At 39.3% G+C, this 14,961-nt stretch overlaps 1 protein-coding gene across 3 annotated transcripts in view; it reads left to right on the forward strand.

Annotated features, from left to right (window-relative positions):
* The window catches only part of dlc1 (DLC1 Rho GTPase activating protein), a 477,663-nt gene that overhangs the window by 440,128 nt on the left and 22,574 nt on the right, over nt 1-14,961 (forward strand). For 2 of the 3 annotated variants that reach the window (XM_069924597.1, XM_069924599.1), the window contains 3 exons: nt 9,012-9,083; nt 11,742-11,823; nt 13,601-13,664. In XM_069924597.1, coding sequence (XP_069780698.1) covers nt 9,012-9,083; nt 11,742-11,823; nt 13,601-13,664 — 218 coding nt within the window. Of the gene's footprint in view, nt 1-4,188; nt 4,466-9,011; nt 9,084-11,741; nt 11,824-13,600; nt 13,665-14,961 lie in introns of those variants that run through there. The other variant, XM_069924598.1, reaches the window with a different exon arrangement.

Genomic DNA, 14,961 nt, shown 5'->3' on the forward strand with positions numbered 1-14,961 from the left:
TCCCGCATTCTTTCCTCTTGTGTAAATACAAATATCTTTAGGCTGAAAGTTGAATTAAGCTCATATTATTTACTTGACTGCAGCAGGGACCCACCTTGTATTGTTTAAATAGATGTATCTGGCTTATTTTGGTCTTCTAGACTAAATATAATACACACACACCTTGCTAAACAATACGATGTTGAGATGACAATTATTACATTTTGAAACTGCTGTTATCCTAACCACAGAATATTTTATATTGCCATACCATTGAGAACTACTTGCCATGAAGAAAAACATAAAGCAATCTGCTGGAGAAACTCAATGGGTCAAGCAGCATCTGTGGGAGAAAATTAATGGTCAATATTGTGAGTTGGAATCCTTCATCAAGACTGAGAGTGCAGATAGGAGAGAGCCAGAATAATACTGTTAAAGGGAAGAGGCATGATAATTTTCAGTTATAGTTACTGAAAGCTGGAAGGCTTTTACACTTCAAAGCAGTTTTGTCTTAAACAGCTCTGTATCCTAACTTGACGTTCACTATCATAATTGTCATGTATTCATATTTTTGACTGCAAGTTAATCTCAGATATGAGTATGTTTGGGCACTTTGAGCATCAAGCACCTTGAATCTCACTGTTAGAAGCACAGGAGACCAAGTACAAACATGTCAAAGAATTGCTGGAGGAATTCAGCAACCAGACCACGATCATGGGTAAAATTCAACCTTTCAAACAAACCCAAAACACTGACTGACCATTCCCCACCAATTTTTTGTTTGCTCGTTTCCAGCTTCTGAAGCTTTTGTGTTTCTCTACAAGCATGTAAGGGCTAAGACCACATTCTGAACAGTCCACCCATCTCCAGGAAGCTGAGCCAACAGATTCCACAAAGGACTTGCTAGTTATCTGAGAACCCACAAATATGTGGTGGAATTCCTTGATCTCCAAGGCGCCTCCTATGAATTAAAAAAAAGGAGTGAAAAGACAAATATTTAAAGAGATTCATTATATTACAATTCTACTGATATACCATTCTGTTATTATTACTGACGACAGGATGGTGCTAAATATCGGAAATGTTACTCTTTTCCCATAGACGCATTACAGTTCAACTTGAGGATGCTGTGATTTAAACAATAGCAGGATTTTTTGGCAAACGGCATTTCAGCATGACCTGATGTCTTTTGTCTGCCACTGTACAAGAACACAATGAGTCTTTGGAATTGCCCATTGTTAAGTGTAATATTTATGGCACAACCATTTGTCTATATGAATTGTCAGCTTTTTCCAAGATTTATTTATAAGTAGTCATTGTATATAAAATGTCTATTTTGTAAATATTTATCTTGAACATAACAAGAAAAGTGCAGATTAATGAAAATGTGAAATGACACATATCTATTTGAAAAAAATTAGTGTTTTAAATCATAGTCCGTACCATTATGGGAAAGTTTAATTTGACCAATATAAAGATTGCCTCACAAGTTGTGCTTGATTTGCCTAACATGGGTTAATGGACACACATTGAAACACTTTAACCAAGGTTTAAGTTTGATTGCAGATGAGTGTTTCCTAATAACACATACTTAAATTAAAAGCAGTTCCATTATCATATTGTTGGAAAAACTAATTTGAAACTGAATATTAAAAATGATTTAGTTCATAGTGGAGTTAAGAGTGCAAATTGGAGTAAATAAGTTAATCTCTGGAAACAATTTCATGTTTCATGAGTATTTGGATAATCTCAATCTATTGAGAATTTACTGTCATGTCATGTGTCTGCAGATTATGGTTAATATGTAAAATTATCGCATTGAATAACATGTTCTTGGTTGTGCTTTTAAATGGGTGTTGCCAATAAGTAGATTGTTCATCTCAGTGAGAGCCTTTTGGTTTATCTCGTGCACTTTAGATAATTGTGACTCAACAGCAAATTGTTTCGAAGTGCAAACAGGAGGACTTCCTATTTAGCATACATGCAGTACATTTACCCAAAGTGCAAACCAACCAGAAAATAATGTCAAAAAACTTATTTTGAAAATATAATTCAACTTTCTCTCTGACCCTGGGATATTTAAATTAGTTTACAAATATTTGTAAATAACATTTCACTATGATGTAATGTGATGATTTGTATGAAATAATTTATTTTCCTTTTGTGAAATAAACCATTGAGGTTTTCACTGTTCTCTACCATGAATATTTCTCATCGACATGTACTAAGACTTTTAACATTAGATTCTTTGACATATTTACTTTGTGTTAACTGAGGAAATAATATTGCATGAATACTGAATGGTGGAAACTTTAACAGTGCTCCCTGGCAGTAAAATTCACATTTTTGACATATTATTTTTCTGGTGGATTTGCACTTTGTGGAAATGAACTGTAAGAGCAAATTGAGACCTTTCAACCCATCAAGTCCACCCTGCCATTCCATCATTGATGATTTACTATCCTTTTCAACCCCATTCTCCTATAACCCTCAAATCCCTTCCCTATCAGTAAATTATTCACCTCTAGCTTAAATATACCCAACAACAGCCTCCACAGCCATCTGTAACAACAAATTCCAAAGATTCACTACTCTATGGGTCAAGAAATTCCTCTTCATCTCTGTCCTAAAGAGACATTTTTGTATTCTGAGGCCTGTGCCCTCTGGACCCAGACTGCTGCACCAAAGGAAATATTCTCTCCACGTCCACTCTATCCAATCCTTTCAGTATTCAATAGGGTTCAATAAGACCCCCCTCCCATCCTTCTAAACTCCAGCGAGTAAAGTCCTAGAGCCATCAAACGTTCCTTATACAATAACCCTATTTTGTCTTTTACAGTTCTTTAGAAATATATCACTTTTATAATGTAGGAAATAAAAGCATATATGTGCAAACAAAGGTGCCCAAACAGCAATGAAATGAATGAATTGTCAATTAATTTTATGTTCTTGATTGAGAGATCATTTTTGGCAAATAAGCAAAATATTGTTGCTGTTTTGTCACAATTAGCAGTGGAAAATCTTTTGAGCCCATTTAAAAGAACAGATTGGGCTTCAGTTTCATACTCCATCCAAACACACTGCAGACCTTTAGTTGAGCATGGAAATCCTCGCTTAAACTATCCTAAAGTCCTTGGCGGGTCTTGAACACACTGCCTTCTGATTCAGGGGTGAGAGTGCTTTGTTTTGCCAAATCTGAAACTTGCACTCACTTTTAAAGATTTTAAGTAGATTTTCTGTGACCATTTGTGTCGAATGAATTTCACACTTTGAGTAAATACTCTTTTTCTAAAAGGAAGTTGAATGTTATTTTGGTACAGCGTAGGTTATTTTGGGGACTGGTGTCAAGATTCACATTTGAAAACACTGTATAGAAATTTACCCTTGATCTCATGCACTGTGATTATATAGTGATATTTGTGCATTATATTTATTTTCTTTAGTTCAGCTCCATTGAATTTTGAAAGCAGAGAACAGTTTGTGCAAGCTTTTATTATTCCTACAATGCAGATAACCTGATCTCTCCTGACATCTATATTTATATAACTGGAATTTCATCCCCTCATCAAAGTGAATTATTCTTGTGTGAATCTAGTTGTTGGAACTTGGCAGATTATTCTATTGGAGAACATTATAAATGAGCCTTATCTCACAAGAGCAGGAGAGCAGGATCCCAACAAATTTCTCTCAAACATAGCAAAGCCAGGGTCATATTTCAGATACTTCAGATCAGTTAACTCAATGTCATTCAGGATAAAGACTAGGACATTCTGGTTTGCCTTTACCCACTGTGATCTTGGAGTAGGCAAAAGATGACGTTCATGTGGAAACATCTTGAATAAAGTGAACCAGTGACTAATATTTTGATGTATAACAGCAGTGGATAAATCCAATTAGAATCGGTCCAGGTGACTATTGTCAAACTGAAGATATTATGGTTCAGTACACAAACGTGCTGGAGAAACTCACCAGGTCATGTAGCATCTGTAATGGCGTGTGATCTGCTGAGTTCCTCCATTGTGTACTGCACTAGACTGCAGCATCTACAGATTTTATTTCTTACTTGAAGTATTATAGATCATCGCAATGGGTCTCAAGATATCTACACTATCTTCTGCTGCTTTGGTGGAACATCAACTTGCATTGCACTTCATCTGAGATCCCACCTTAGTTTAAGTTATTTACATAAAGGACATTGTTTGGACCTGATGAGCTTCTCCAGCATTTTATATTTTTACTTCAGCCATGGTGTCTACAGACTTTTGTGCTGATGTTAAAGGAGCTATGATAATGTTGACTATTGCAGATGTTCAAATTCTCTCTTTTCTCTTTGGCTTGGCTTCGCGGACGAAGATTTATGGAGGGGGTAAAAAGTCCACGTCAGCTGCAGGCTCGTTTGTGGCTGACCAGTCCGATGCGGGACAGGAATTAATGTTACAAATACTCCCTGTCATTTTGAGCAGTCAGAAAGATCTAATGACAGCAGGTGACTTTGACTTGATTTTTCTAAACCATTTGTTTAGCATATTATTGTTAATCTGCACAAGAGTACTTGTGTTAATTGCACTATTACAACTGAGAGATCTGTCCTCTCGTCAAACAAAAGCAGATCTTGTCAGTTGGAGCAATTACGTCTTAGTATGCAACTGCTAAAATGTTTCAGCTGAACCTTGGTCACGTATTTATTTATTATCTGTGACAACGAGCAAGGCGGGGGGGAGGGGGGAGAATCTATAAAAATAAAGGAAACTCACTTTCACCAGAGCCAGTATTTGGAACAGCAATTGGAACAAAATGATTTATTTATGTCCACTTACTCATTTCATGATTCATTTCCTCTTAAAATGATGTGTAGACAAAATAGTGTCGAAGGAATGCAATTATACATGACATGCTTGCGCACCTTTTGATAGAAAATGTCTCCACTTTTGTGCATGTTGCCCGTGGCTCAGTGAGTTGTACCCCTGCCTTTGAACCAGACAGTTGTGAATTCAAGCTCTAATCCTAGAGATTTGAGTATAACAATCCAGGGGAACATTAGGATTCTGAGAGGGCACTTCTCTCTCAAAGGTATTGTCAGTCAGGTGACCAGGTCTTCCAAGAGTAACTATATTGAAGAACAGCTGAGCAATCTCAACATGTATTTCCCAAAATATCCCCAAAATAGATTGATGTGCATAATGTGACTCCTATGTTTGCAACATTACAGCACTGAATGGACTTGAAGGTGAATGCGATGTCCTAACATCATGAAAGGGGCTACGTAAATTCACCTCTTCCTTTCTTTCTGTAATGGTTGTTGAAGATGAGGTCTGAGCCTTTCAGACCCATTCCTATCATAATTTCCGCAAGTGCACATCAACAGTCCAAATATCCAGTAATGTTAAGCCCTACCCACATGTGTGAATTTTGTGGGAATCTTGGAAGGGATGAAGTCTCCATCTGACACCATTGAGATTGGCCTAGGTCTTGTAATGTGTTTTAGCTTTCAGATGATTTATTTATATCCTTGCTTAATTTCTTAACAAAATTATGTTAGAGGTAAAATATTCCATCATCTATGTCATTGAAATGCATGTACAAGCTCACACCAAGACACAAGAGAAACTTGTCCGTGAACTACTCTTTGCAGACTATGCCACTTTAGTTGCCCATTCAGAGCCAGCTCTTCAGCGCTTGACGTCCTGCTTTGCGGAAACTGCCAAAATGTTTGGCCTGGAAGTCAGCCTGAAGAAAACTGAGGTCCTCCATCAGCCAGCTCCCCACCATAACTACCAGCCCCCCCACATCTCCATCAGGCACACAAAACTCAAAACGGTCAACCAGTTTACCTATCTCGGCTGCACCATTTCATCAGATGCAAGGATCGACAATGAGATAGACAACAGACTCGCCAAGGCAAATAGCGCCTTTGGAAGACTACACAAAAGAGTCTGGAAAAACAACCAACTGAAAAACCTCACAAAGATAAGCGTATACAGAGCCGTTGTCATACCCGCACTCCTGTTCGGCTCCGAATCATGGGTCCTCTACCGGCACCACCTACGGCTCCTAGAACGCTTCCACCAGCGTTGTCTCCGCTCCATCCTCAACATCCATTGGAGCGCTTACATCCCTAACGTCGAAGTACTCGAGATGGCAGAGGTCGACAGCATCGAGTCCACGCTGCTGAAGATCCAGCTGCGCTGGATGGGTCACGTCTCCAGAATGGAGGACCATCGCCTTCCCAAGATCGTGTTATATGGCGAGCTCTCCACTGGCCACCGTGACAGAGGTGCACCAAAGAAAAGGTACAAGGACTGCCTAAAGAAATCTCTTGGTGCCTGCCACATTGACCACCGCCAGTGGGCTGATAACGCCTCAAACTGTGCATCTTGGCGCCTCACAGTTTGGCGGGCAGCAACCTCCTTTGAAGAAGACCACAGAGCCCACCTCACTGACAAAAGGCAAAGGAGGAAAAACCCAACACCCAACCCCAACCAACCAATTTTCCCCTGCAACCGCTGCAATCGTGTCTGCCTGTCCCGCATCGGACTTGTCAGCCACAAACGAGCCTGCAGCTGACGTGGACTTTTTACCCTCTCCATAAATCTTCGTCCGCGAAGCCAAGCCAAAGAACAGTAGGAATATATTTTTCATATTTACTCCCTCTGCAAATTTCTCCATTTTTGGGTATGTTGTGTTTTGCCTTTGTTAGTATCGCATCCCCTTTTATCAAAGTTGGCAGGATCAAGAAAGCAGAAACAAAAGTAAAAATGTTGCAGTTGCTCAACTGTCTGACAAGTACCATTATCTCTAGAACAATGCTTCAAAGAATGTAGGAGGAGATATGGTTGAAGTAGGTGGCAAAATGGGCTGTTTGCCTTTATCTAATGAAGTTCTGTGTTTTGCCTCTCTAGTAAGACAAAATGTGGTCAGGGTTAGTTAAAAGCAAGGATTTCATGTGCACCACCTTGATTTGACTCTGTGTGAAAGTGAGTGACTGTCATTTATTTGGCAGCAGAATACTTCAACCTACTTCAATCCATTTCCAGGCCATTTTCCAACATTTACTTTATACCGTGAAGCTGGTGAAAATTAGCTGCTGGAAAATTTTCTTGCGAGGGTTAAATTTGTGTTGCTCTGTATATATTGTTTGGACAAACTAAATGAAGACAAAATCATCCCAAAGTATTTCTCTGTACAAAGATGGTGGAAGGACAGAAATTACTCAAGCTAATTCAAAAATGCAACAATCTATTTCAAAATAACTTTCCTTCTGTACATTATTCCTTTTATCTCAGACAAATTTCACCCTACAAAATTGTGATGCAGAATTTGCTTGAGAAATAGAAGAATAAAATTGAACATGAACAGCTTTCATTATTTCAAAAAGTGGGAAAAGGTTTTGAACAGTTTTGCAATTGTATTATTATCACGTTACTCTTCAGTGTAGGAATGCTGAGTATTTCAAACCGTTACAGCTTTCAACAGTGGGGCATTTGCAACATACTGGGGATAAAGAATATATTAAAATAATTCCCAATACAGCAAATCAATGGTGTCTCAATGTTCTGGCTCCCAGTAGACTTAAAACTGGAAGAATATTCTGCTTCTTATTAGACATTCCATTGCAAGGAGACTAGCGCTGCCAAGGAATTAGTGTTTTAAGTCCTAACGTGTTGACCGTCAGTGCTGGTTACTGCCCTGACAAGGACATTTCCCTAATCTGTGAAAAGACCTTTGGGGTTTCAATATAACTTTGTATGAAGAGATTACAAAAATTTGGCATGATATGTTGTGGCCATATTGGATTTGGGCATGACATTATAACCCTAGGAGCAATATAACTATTTAATTTTATGCTCATCAAGGTGCTAAATGTTAGACACCTGTTAAATTTCAAATCACGAGTTTAACTCCACCATACATGGTAGAGATTGAAGTATACAGTCCAAAAGGTACCTCCACTGTAACCATTACATTGTTTGCATTCACCCTATTGAGCACTTGTGTTATACCTATCAGCAGTATTACAGTTATAAAAGCTAAATACTTTTTTATGGAGAACTTACTCGTATTGTGAGTACAGAGCAGTCACTATGAAATAGGCGAACATTGCAGTTTCCCGCAGCAAGTTCTCAATTGCATCAATTGAACAAAATATTTTCAACTCAGAATACCAGGCAGTGTTGATAATGAAATATTTATTTTGTGTCCATTTGTTTGGGTAGTCAGGGACCTGGTTTCACAACATATCTGAAAGGATCCTTCAATACTGTATTAAAGTGTCAATTTAGATTATCCATTCAAATCTATAGTCAGAATTAATCACAGCTGTTGGGCTGAGGCTTAACAGTGTTACCCAATGAGGCAAGCTGACGTTAAGTGCAAATAAGTAGTACACTTAGAGAAAATCACTGTCAAAAATGGATTAACAGTTCTAGAGTTTGATGGTCAGCATTGGAAACTGAGTACCTCTGAACAGTTTTGTTTTCCTTTCAGCTGCCAAAGAAAGCAGGCAATCATCGCTAATCTGGTCTTCAATCACACCTGGCCATCAATCATATTTGGCTCTCACATTGAGAGTGCTGCATTAATCCTGTTTTAATAAGTGAACATGCTGATTTATTCAACATAAATGCCTTCTAGTCCTGATTTAATTTGATTTTAAACCTCATTTTTCTCTACTACTCTCTCTCTATGACCTTCATTATCCTTATTTATCTAACCCCCTACATCTTCCAAAATTAACTCACTCCTCCAAACCTGGCTTCTTGCATATCCTGATTTTATTTGCATCACTATTGGTGGTCGTGCTTTCAAATACACAGGCCTTAAGTCCTAGTAGTCCATCACTAAACCTCTTCACATCTCCCTCTCCTTCTTTAAGATGCTCCATGAGGGTTTATCCTTTGGTTACCATTCCTAGTTTAATCTTGCATATCAAAAAAATTGTAAAATGCTTTTAGGCATTTTACTAAAGTATTCATGTGAGTTGTTGGTTGCAAATGTCAAACAACTAATTGTGGGATCCTATTTTTTTCTTTTAGAGATTGAGGCCAAAGAGGCTTGTGATTGGCTGCGGGCAGCAGGATTCCCACAATATGCGCAGCTGTATGAAGGTGAGGCAAAGTATGATTGTAATTGTTATTGAGGGCAGTGTGCGCTGTTGGATAAAAGCATTTTTAGAAACATTCATTTTGAGTCATCATTTATGGTTTAAAGACACCAAGTTTCTCATTTTACCACAAACATTGATCTTCCATGGCATATCAAAACTATTTCTACATGTTGATTGCAATTACTTTATTCCCCGGGGAAATGTTTGAAGTTTGCTTTGGAATACATTTTCAAAGATTGCACTGAAAGTTATTCAATAGCAGATGTTCAAAGTGGCAAAGATGGATATTTTATCAAGATTTCAATGAGGCTTTGTGCTTCTAAAGTATATTTTTGACCAACCAAATGAAAGAAGAATTTAAGCAAAAATGGGGCTCACTTATGTGTTTTTGTTACCAATTGTAATTCATGGAGACATTTCCATCTGAAAATATATGTTTTTCATTCAAACAATCAATACATTTGTATACCACTCTCATACCTTGACCACTTTCATTTTATTTAAAGAGCCCACTGCATGGATTCATCCTCTCAGTAATTATTTATAAATAGGTTTGGTGTGGGTAGCATATATAATAAACAAAGTATTCTTCTCAAATCATGAAAGGTATAAAGTGAATGCTTATCACTCTTTTCCCAAAATAGACGATTGTAGAACTGGAAGGTTCATTGAGAGAGGGATCTGAGGGGCAACGTTTTCATTCAAAGAGTAGTCCATAATCTGGAATGAGCTGCCAAAGAAAACTATAAAATCAGCTACAATTAGATCTTTCAAAAGACAGTTGGACAAAATATGCACTGGAATGTTTTAGAAGGGATATGAACCAAATGTAGATAAATAGAACGAGCCCAGAATGCCAAAAGTTAACATGGACAAGTAGGGCTGACCTGTCTGTTTCATGCTGTATGGCTCTATGACTCTACTCAGCTGTTTAGGCAGAATTTGTACTTCTAAGTAAGGGTCTTTGACCTGAAATTACCTTTCCACAGATACTGCCTGATCCACCAAATGTTTCCACATTTTATTTTATTTCTGATTTCCAGTATCTGCAGTTTTTTTTTAGATTTTTATGCAGTCTTCCTCCCTACCGCTCAGATTTTTTTTTGACATACAGCACAACAACAGGCCATTTCGGTCCACAAGTCCATGCCCCCAATTTACACCCAATTGAACTTCACCCCGGTACATTTTGAATGATTGGAGGACACCGAAGAAAACCCACGTAGACATTGGGAGAACATACAATCTCCTTACAAACAGGATGAGATTTGAACTCTGGTGTTAATAACTACACTAAATATGCTGCCCAGTTAGTGCCATGCAGTTAGCTTTCAGTCTTTCTTATAGGACTAAAAGAATGGACACTCCTTTCCACACCACATTGATTTAACAATATTCAGCTTTGGAGAACTGTTTGGCCAATGGTGTATGATAGAGTTTCATTTATGGTACTGTAGAAGTGGACCAAGATTAAATTCAAAATTCATCCAATCTGTGAAATTGACTTCAATATGCCTGTTAGTTTTGGACTGGCAATCACAGTGCATTATCATGAAGCAGAAGGCCCAGAGTGACAAAGAATTATGTTTTATGTCTTCTTTGGCTTGGCTTCGCGGACGAAGATTTATGGAGGGGGTAGAAGTCCACGTCAGCTGCAGGCTCGTTTGTGGCTGGCAAGTCCGATGCGGGACAGGCAGACATGTTTGCAGCGGCTGCAGGGGAAAGTTGGTTGGTTGGGGTTGGGTGTTGGGTTTTTCCTCCTTTGCCTTTTGTCAGTGAGGTGGGCTCTGCGGTCTTCTTCAAAGGAGGTTGCTGCCCGCCAAACTGTGAGGCGCCAAGATGCACAGTTTGAGGCGATATCAGCCCACTGGTGGTGGTCAATGTGGCAGGCACCAAGAGATTTCTTTAGGCAGTCCTTGTACCTTTTCTTTGGTGCACCTCTGTCACGGTGGCCAGTGGAGAGCTCACCATATAACACGATCTTGGGAAGGCGATGGTCCTCCATTCTGGAGACGTGACCCACCCAGCGCAGCTGGATCTTCAGCAGCATGGACTCGATGCTGTCGACCTCTGCCATCTCGAGTACTTCGACGTTAGGGATGAAAGCGCTCCAATGGATGTTGAGGATGGAGCGGAGACAACGCTGGTGGAAGCGTTCTAGGAGCCGTAGGTGATGCCGGTAGAGGACCCATGATTCAGAGCCGAACAGGAGTGTGGGTATGACAACGGCTCTGTAAACGCTTATCTTTGTGAGGTTTTTCAGTTGGTTGTTTTTCCAGACTCTTTTGTGTAGTCTTCCAAAGGCGCTATTTGCCTTGGCGAGTCTGTTGTCTATCTCATTGTCGGTCCTTACCTATCTCGGCTGCACCATTATGTTTTATGTAATTACAGCTTTAATTACACCTGCTTTTGGAAATTGATTTATGTTTGTCCGACAGATAGCTTTAAGAAAATTGATTTTTATAATTATTTTCTTTCATCTATGAATCTTTCCTTACCTCTCAGTTAATGGTTTGCATTTAAGATCTTGTTAAAAGTCCATTCTTTCCATAAATGCCTCTTCGGGAAAAAAAAAACAATTTTGTTTCATTGAAGAAAGTTAGCTGTGTTTGTTTAGAACTGCTCTTTAATGAATGTGTCTGTCTTGATTCCACAACAGATTCGCAGTTTCCTATTGATATTTCTTCAGTCAAAAGGGACCACGATTTCCTGGATCGAGATGCAATTGAATCTCTTTGCAGGTAGGCATCAGTTCTTGGAATCCCTCCAGTATGTGACAGGCTCCTTCCTGATATATGAAATCTAACATTTCATCTCCACCACCACAACACAACTTCCCCCACCTCTCAATGACTCCATTCTGCTGTACATCATCTAATTTTGATACTTAAACTATTCTTCTAGCCAGAACTGAGAAGTTTGTTGATCTTCGGTGATTATATGGATCCATTAACTGAGAGTGGAAGCAGCTTATATGAGTATAACAGTTGACTAATAAGAAACAAAGGATGTTTAAAGACCTGTCACCCTATTAATCAAGGTGTATGGATAAAATGATGCCTCTCCATTGTTGCATGGTGAAACCAAAACTGCCAATGTATGAGATAGGAGATTCACTGAAAATGAAGAAATTATTTATACCAAAGTGAGCTTGCGTTTTAGTGTCAAAGCACAATAGATATTAAGAATTTATGATTCTATCAAAAGATTTGCCAGACCGATCGCAAAAATAAAGCACTTGATACTTTGTAACATTCTACAAGAGGACATGGTGCAGATGATAAGGGAATAGTGCATGGCTGCTCCACCTGGCTCTGAAGACATCATACCTCATTGTAGCAGTACCTTCTGCCTTGTTTCCTTCCAAGCTGTGCCTCCATCACTATAGCTACATGGGCTTATCTGTTGCAGCTGACAGGCAGGTTGTGTGGACGTCAGTGCTCAACAAAATGATTATCAAAGGCATTCTTATCGGGCAGATTGTTCATATTTTTGTTTCCCACATCAAAGCAATCGGGCCTCCAAAGGAAACTGCCAAAACAAGTCAGGAAAAAACAAATTAGTTTTTATTGCATAAAAATGAACATAAAATGCTGAAAGATTCCCAGTGGCTCAGAGCATTTGATACTCTGCTTTTCACCTGAAATAGGAACTCTTTAAAAAAAAAAGATGTGTTATATGGGCACAAATCATATATAGAAGCTGATAGGATACAGTCGGAACTTTTTGAAAGTGATATGATCCACAGCAGGCTTGTACATCTGGATGCAGTTAACTTCTGGTTCATTCACTTTGAAAACTTGAAACAGGATAGTGGTGTGGTACAATGCAAAGAGTCTGCACAAGAACAAGTACAAAGGTATCGACTGAGATGACAAGCAGATCTCCTAACATGTACAATGATCACTGTGAAAAGGACAAAAACCACAGGGCAGGATACCACCAAGGCTGAAAGAAATAATAGGCAAGCCAAGCCAAGACAGAAAGGAGCCTTTGGGTATTGCCTAGATCGACTTTAAAACTTCAAAACCTTTGTTGGAGGAAACTTGGGTGTGGGTTAGTTTGGGGCTTTGCAGTCTGGAGTTGTGGAAAATGATGCTGCGAATCTCACCCTCACTACTCTCAGGGAAGAAAATATTTGCTAAATATTTTGGTGATAAAATCACCATTGTATTTGAAGATAGATTATGTATAATTCGCATGTATTTAAAGAAAACATGATTCTGAAAGAAATTGCGTTTTCACTTCTTTCAAAGGGAAGAACGCCCACATTCCACAAAGTTACCAAGGGTATGTATGAAGTCTGGCTTTCAATCTAGGTGATGCATTTGTCCTTTTGTTCTTTCAATCCCCCCACAGCATTGTGATTATCCATGGAGTATAATGGATACTAATTGGAGCCTTTCTCTCACACATTTTGATTAGTCCATATTCATAGTGTGGGGAATGGTTGTAGGGTGGAAGAGGAGGAATTTGGTTCTGGTCATCAATAATCAATCTACATTTCTTTCTTTTTAGACGATTGAACACCCTTAATAAATGTGCTGTGATGAAGCTAGAAATAAGTCCACAGAGAAAAAGAGTAAGTTTATTCTTGTATAACTTTCTCAGGGAAAGTAGCAGAAAAGTCTCACAAGATTTTTTTGGATTTACATCTTTAAGAAATTAGTCATGGCACTCACTATGCAGAAGTAAGGAAGCTCTTTATTGAGAGACTGTATTTTAAATGCGAATGGAAAATCAGGTTGATTGCTTGAAAGTGTACTGTGGGCTGGTATGGTCAGTTACTAGTGACCACCACCAATCCAGTACCGTGCTGTTCCTGGTGGAAGAAGCTAGACATGTATCCACAGGCTACAATATGGTTGGAGAACTGTGGAAACCCTTCTTTAATTCCCCAGTGACCAGGGTGAACATCAAGAGGTTCCTTATCCTCAAAAGGTTTTCAGAGAGCAAGACAGAGGCAGAGGGAACTGAGCCAACTCCACTCTGATGTGCAACAATTCCTCCTGCAGTCTGGAGGGGTGGATGTGAGTGAGGAAATCTGAGAGGTGAAGATCTGGCAAGCCTCACTATTCACCTCAGAATCCTCCAAGATCATTTCCAATCCAGAGTCTGTACAGTGGAGCAGGATGAGACCTGCTCATGGTTCTTCTAAAAGGTTTACAGAGGGAACTCTGTGATTCACAGCCTTAAGGAAGAGGACAGTCCAGTCGTATCTGTGCAGATGGGCATACAGTGGATCCAAAGATCCTTTTATGCCAAACTGTATGACACTAAGGCTACTGACAGAATGCTCTCCTTGAACTTCCTGTCCTGTATCATTGAGGTCTTAGACAAGAACAACAGGAGAGTATGGCCTATCCAATTACCCTGGGGGAGTTGACAGATGCCATCCATTCATTTGGGTGGAGTGAAACTCCCGGAGCGATGGCGTACAAGCTGAGTTGTACACAGTTCTGTGTGACTGGGTGGGTCCGGACCTGCTGGAAGTATACACTGTTTTGCTCCTGACAGGCAATATGTCAGGCTCCATGAAGAAGAGCATCATCACCCTCAATATCAAACAGAAGGGGGAGAGAAAGGATATCAGTAATTGAAGAACCATATCATTGTTAAGCAAAATGCTGTCCAAAATCATTGCCAATCGAATCAAGTCTGACCTAGGATAGGTGATCCTGTGCGGTTCTGTGCAGGAAAATCTTTAACACTCAAAGATACCATCACCTATGAGCAGAACAGGTGGGTGGACATCTCCTGGTCAGCTTGGATCAGGAGAAAGATTTCAACTAGGTATTGCACATGAATATGAAGGCTGTAGTCTCCAAATTGGGCTTTGGGGAAGGAATCTGGAATTGGATTAAACTGTTCTACAGGGA

This window comes from Narcine bancroftii, chromosome 3 (assembly GCF_036971445.1).
Source record: "Narcine bancroftii isolate sNarBan1 chromosome 3, sNarBan1.hap1, whole genome shotgun sequence".
NCBI lineage: Eukaryota > Metazoa > Chordata > Chondrichthyes > Torpediniformes > Narcinidae > Narcine > Narcine bancroftii.